Here is a 5,568-nt window from a genome sequence, read left to right on the forward strand (position 1 = left end):
ACGGCCCGCGGCCCCCAGCCCTAGGCGGGCTCGCCCAGGGGCCGGGCGCGCCGCACCGGCAGCGGCAGCTTGTGCAGACCTGGGCGGAGGGAGAGGCGTGAGCGGGGCGCTGGGTCCCCGCGGCCCCGGCCCCGCCGCCCGCGCCGGCCTCACCGAGGGCGCCGATGAGCTCGGCTTGCACGGCCCAGGTGACCTTCTTCACGAGGCACAGGGCGGCGAGCGCGGCGAAGACCGTGTTGTAGAGGAAGACGATGTAGAAGTTCCCCAGCCAGTTGAAGCGGCCGAAGTCCCCCAGGAGGTCGAAGCGGGTGATCCCTGYGCCAGACGGGACRGGTCAGGGCGCCGCGGCCCCATGGSGCTGAGCCCGGCRCCCCGGCCCTGCGGCGAGGCCTCACCCAGCGTCCGGGAGAAGACGGGCAGGGCAGAGCTGAGCACCAGCAAGGAGACGCAGTTCCCGATGATCTGGAGCGGGAGGAAGAGCAGCAGCATGCGAGGGGCTGCAGCCCTGCCTGGCAGCACAGGCCCCCCACCCCGCGCTGGGCTGGGGAGTGTCGCCCRGGGGCGTCGGAGGCTCCCCGAGCCCCACGGTGGGTGCGGGGACACCGACGGCAGCTCCTGGCCAGGGTCGGAGCCGACGTGCGGGGACGGTGCAGAGCGCCTGCGGCCCCGTGCCAGACCCCTGGCCCCACTCACCTTGGTGAGGGGGGTGTCCTGCCGCTGGGGCAGCAGCCGGGTGAACAGCGGGGAGCTGTAGAAGCCCACGACGGAGGAGAGCATCAGGTAGCTGCGCAGGGCGTTAAGGAGGGCGAAGAGAGCTGGGGACAGAGCTGGGGACAGAGCTGGGGACAGAGCTGGGGACAGAGCTGGGGACAGCCCACCCCGCGCGAAGGATACAAGATGAGGACGACCTGCAGGGCAGCTCCGAAGGAACCGAGGACGGAGAAGGAGACCTGGCCCAGGGAGGCGTCCTGGGGGGAAGGAGGTGCGTCGGTGGGGGGGGACAGAGCGCTCCCCGGGCCGGGGGCTGCGGCTCCTCGCTGCCCCCTGCAAGGACCCTCCCACCGCCGGCAGGCTCCGGTACCTGGATACCCCGCGGCATCGCCGCATCGTCCAGCAGCAGCTCCAGCACGTGGAAGCAGACGACGAGCACCGACATGCCCTGGGCACAGGGAGGCGGGAGTCAGGGCAGCAGCAGGACCAGCCGGGGGGGACCCGGCACGTGTCCCCGTCCCCGCGGGCGCCCAGGCGTCCCGGCTGCCCGGGACACTCACCGTCAGTGCCAGGAGGCCCAGCATGGCCAGGGGGTAGCCCAGGTTCCTCTGCCAGGGTGAGGCTCGGCGCCGYAGCTCTGCACCGGGGAGGACGGGCGCAGGTGAGACAGCCGCTGCTCCCCCAGGGAGCCCAGCCCCAGGACAGGTCCTTGGGGAGGGTCACCCCATTTTACCCCCCTTCCCACAATGGGGCGCCAGCAATCGCAGGCTGGGACCCCAGGGCGCCTTACCCAGAGCGCGCCTCTTGCTCTGGATGGCCAAGAGCCGCTCCCGCAGCGGCTCCACGCTCAGGTTCAGCCAGCAGAAGGTCTTGCCTGCGGAGGCAGGGGACACCGCGGGGCTCAGGGGGCCGCAGGCGAGAGGTCCTCCGGGTCCGGCCTGAGCCGCCCTCCTCCCGGCCGTGCCGGGCACACACCGGACGAGATCCGGCGGGACACGGAGGCCTCCTCAAACCTCGTGCAGCTCAACTGCTCGTCCAGGTCTTCCAGGAGCTGGGGACAGGGAGAGGAGCCCGTGAGCGGCCAGCCAGTGGGGCTGCAAGGCCTGGCCACCTGGGGCGGGGGGCCRCCCAGGCCCCGGGGCGGYGRGATTGCGCCGGGGCAGGGGTGTACGCCTTACCCGGGGCTTCACCAGCAGCTTCCCCATGACGGTGAACATGGTGGAGAGGCCAAAGGGGGTGCACACTGCACGCAGGAAGAGAGGGTGAGCAGAGGGTGCCCCGACCCCCAGCACCCTGCCCCTCCAAAGGGGCCAGGACAGGGGTCGGGGGCTCGACCCTGCCACAGGCCCCTCCAGACCCAGCACCATTTGCAGAGACCAGTCCTGCTTCTGCACGTGGTGGCCCCTGTTCCCTGCCCTGAGTGGCAACGTCGCCCCCCCATGACGAGCCCCACAGGGAYGTAGGGCAGAGAGGCTGGCGTGGGGAGAGGGACGGGGCTGGCYGAGAGCCGCCGGAGCCCCTTGGACTTACGCAGCAGGAGCAGCACGCCGAAGAGCGAGATGCAGGAGTAGAGGTAGGGCAGGTAGTACTCCCAGAGGGCTGCRGAGGAGGCAGGGTCAGAGCCGCGAGGCACCGGCTGCGCTGAGCCCCGGGGCGCTCCCAGACCTGGGAGAGCACTCAGCCCCCCAGCACTGCGGGCAGCACCCACCGTAGAGCGACTCTCGGCTGGCGGCATCGTTGTCCATGATGGCCGAGGCCACCCAGACCATGCCCAGCACCAGCAGTGTCAGCAGCAGCACCACCACCGAYGTCTCGTACACCCGGGCCATGATGCCCTGTGGGACAGCGGGTTTAGCGGGGAGCAGGGCACGGGGGGAYGGGCAGGGGACAGCCAGGGCCGTGCTACCTTCTTGGATCCCGCAAAGCCCTCCGACTCGGTGAAGAAGTAGGCGAAGGGCATGAGGAAGACGAGGGACAGGTTGGAGAAGAGGAAGACCAAGTTCCAGAGGCCTGGAGGGAGGAGACAGCGTGGGGTGAGAGCAGGCAGGGCCATGGGGTGTCCGGGGCACCCAGCCGCTGCACCGCAGCCACGCACCACCCACCGTGGACGAGCGAGCCGTTCAGCCACTGGATGTAGTAGTTGTGCGGGAAGGAGAGCAGCACCTCGTTGCTGATGATGGAGAAGGGCAGCAGGAGCACGGCGCCCAGCGAGACGGCCAGCGTGAACGTGCACAGCCCCAGCCTGCGCCAGGGCACGGGCTCAGGGGCAGCCAGCCCGGGGCCCCGGCATGCTGCCCCGGGAGGGGCAGTGGCCCCCCGCGAGCTCGGGGCAGCCCCGGCGGCCGGGCTGGCGATGCGGCTGAGCACCTCTGCGGGCAGGGAGGGACAGGCAGGAGCTTACGCAATCCTGTTGACAGCAGCATCCTCATCGTCGTGAGCTGCCGGGCAAGCAAAACAGCCCCCAAAAAGAAAGAAAAATCAGGTTGAGGCCAGCTGAGCCCAGGCACCCTGCTCTGTCCCAGCCCCTTTGGGACGTCCCTTCACCTCCCTGGCCCCAGCCGGACTCAGAGGGCGCCCAGGTAGGGCTGCTCCAGCCCCAGACGTCCACGGCTGAGCCTTTCTGCTCCGCTGGCACCCTCCCAGGGCTGCAGCCTGGGCAACAGGGAAGGCGGCAGGGCTGCGGATTGGAGCTGCGGGCCGAGGACGAGCCTCTCCTGCCTGGCWGTAGTCGGGGAGATGCTGTATAGCAGCAGATGCCCCACAGTGACTGATGCCACAGCAACGCGGTACAGCCTGGCACACGGCCAGGGGCTCCCGCGGGAGGCAGAAACCGTGCACAGAGCCGGGGAGGAAGAAGCCCCAGGGGCGCGAAACGGGGATGCAAACAGCTCCAGCAGGCTGCGAGCAGGAGAGCGCCGGAAGCTCCYGCCGCTCCTACCTTCGGCGAAGTCCGCATGCTTCTTGAAGTGGGTTAAGACAAAGTGGCAGAGGATGTAGAGGCTGGCGAAGAGCAGGGCACAGATCTGCGGGGCAGACAGGGGCAGTGAGGGTGCATGGGGAGGCAGGACCCGTATCTGTGGCACCCGGCCGGAGGGCAGCGCTCCCGCCCTGGGTGAACCTGGGCTCACCCGCTGCCAGCACCCAGCTGCAGCTCGCAGAGCACAGCGCTGGCACGCGTCGCTGCTCTGAGCCAGCCTGAGCTCTCAGATCCAGGGGCGATCGGGGTGCTGTGGACTCTGGCACATCCCAGCGCTGCCCTGTCCCCCACAGCCCTCGCACGCTGGCATCGGCGCCCGGCAGAGCCACGGGAACAGCCTTGAGCTCGGCATCAAGGCCAGCTCCGGCATCCCTGCCGCCCCCGCCAGCACGCCGAGGCCCAGCTGCAGGCGTCACTTGAGGAACACAGTGACCTTTCCTCCCTCCGCGTACGCAACCGGTGACGGGGAAAGGTCGCCTGAACCCACTGTCTTGGCAAGGGAGCCACAGCAGCACCTCCCTGCCGCCCAGCCGAGGGGCTCAGCCAGTGGGAGGCAGCGCACGGGCACCCCGAGGTGCTGGGAGCAGCGAGCCCGGCTGCATCGGCGGATCCTTTCTGGCCAGTGTATTGCTGCGCTTGTGCAACYGCAGGGCTGGGGCGTGAGGCAGAGCGAAGCGACGTGGCCCAGCGAGTCTGAAAGGTCGCGTGAGCTCCACGCTGGCAGTGCTGAGCCAGCGAGTGCCCAGGTGGGATGCGGCTGCCTGGGGCGGATCAGGGCTCAGGCCYGGGGAAGATGCTGGCCCGGGATGTCAGGCTCCCACCACTGGTGCCGAATCAAGCCTCCACGGCAGGGCCAGYCCAGCACCACCCATCACAGCTCCGCCTCAGCCACCCTGTAGCATGACCTGTCCCCAAGAGCAGTATCCAGGGATGGTCCTGAGGACAGGGCCAGGGACTGGGATGCTGGGGACTGTGATATCCCTGACCTCCACAGCACTGGGTGCCCAGGCTGCCAGGCAAGAGCAGAGGAACCAAGGCAGCCACATCCCTCCGCCAGGCCCAGGGGCCTCTGCAAGGCTCTTCCAGCCGCCGTGGGCAGGGAGGGCCCCGGGGGGAGAYGCCAGCCTGCGGGCAGCATCAGAGCCTGCAAGGCACCAACCTTGCCAGCTGGGGAGCGCCAGGCACTGCTGGGCCTGGGCTCAGCTCCGCAGCATGCCTAGGGCTTGGCAGGGTCACGCCACCCTGAACGGGTCCAGAGCTCGGGGCAGGGCTGCCAGAGCCCTGCGGCTGCCCCATAGGACCCGCTGCAGTGCTGGGCACCCGCAGCTCTCCTGGCAGTGGTGCAGAGAAGCCGGTGGCCGGGCATCACAAGCGCTGAGTGACAGCAGGATGGCTCCTCTGCTTGCCCCCGGCAGTCTGTCGCTGCTCGGGCTCCGCTCCCTCCAGCGCTTGGGGTCCTTCCAGGAGGAGGAGGAGGACACAGGAAATCCTCTTTCCATGCCCGGGGGCGACAGGAGGGCTCGGTACTTTGCGTCCAGCACAGGCAAGCCGAGCAGTGCGCCGCAGCCCACCGGCCCAGCCCAGCTTGCCCCACTGCGGGACGAGGCCCCAGAGGCCGGGGCACCGCCGCCGTCGGAGCCCGGCCGCGCTGGGGCTATCTCGGCGGCGCAGGCCCGCCCGGGGGCCGACGCCAGCGATAAGCAGGGGCACAGCCTGCTCCAGCGCAGCCCAGGCAAGGCCTGCAGCAGAGCCCAGCTCCCGCTGGCGCCGAGCCGCCCCTCACCGCCGCCTCCGGCCCCACTACTCACGATGCACTCGCGGACCCGCTCGTGGAAGAGCTGCTCCCGCACGGCCAGCGCGTCGTGCTCCGCAGGACCCAT

At 70.0% G+C, this 5,568-nt stretch overlaps 1 protein-coding gene across 1 annotated transcript; it reads right to left on the reverse strand.

Moving 5' to 3' along the window:
* Positions 1-6: 6 nt before the first annotated feature.
* Positions 7-5,568, reverse strand: LMBR1L (limb development membrane protein 1 like). Its single transcript, XM_085319390.1, has 17 exons — positions 5,497-5,568; positions 3,650-3,734; positions 3,113-3,149; positions 2,814-2,953; positions 2,618-2,721; positions 2,420-2,546; positions 2,242-2,310; positions 1,890-1,954; positions 1,687-1,762; positions 1,502-1,585; positions 1,272-1,348; positions 1,082-1,159; positions 895-968; positions 694-784; positions 396-462; positions 154-315; positions 7-79 (listed from the first exon to the last, which is right to left on the reverse strand). Exons 1-17 carry the CDS (start codon positions 5,566-5,568, stop codon positions 21-23), a joined length of 1,467 nt encoding a protein of 488 aa, XP_085175516.1. The 3' UTR covers positions 7-20.

This window comes from Rhea americana, unplaced genomic scaffold, assembly GCF_003343005.1.
Source record: "Rhea americana isolate MKP2758 unplaced genomic scaffold, rheAme1 scaffold_582, whole genome shotgun sequence".
NCBI classification, from domain to species: domain Eukaryota; kingdom Metazoa; phylum Chordata; class Aves; order Rheiformes; family Rheidae; genus Rhea; species Rhea americana.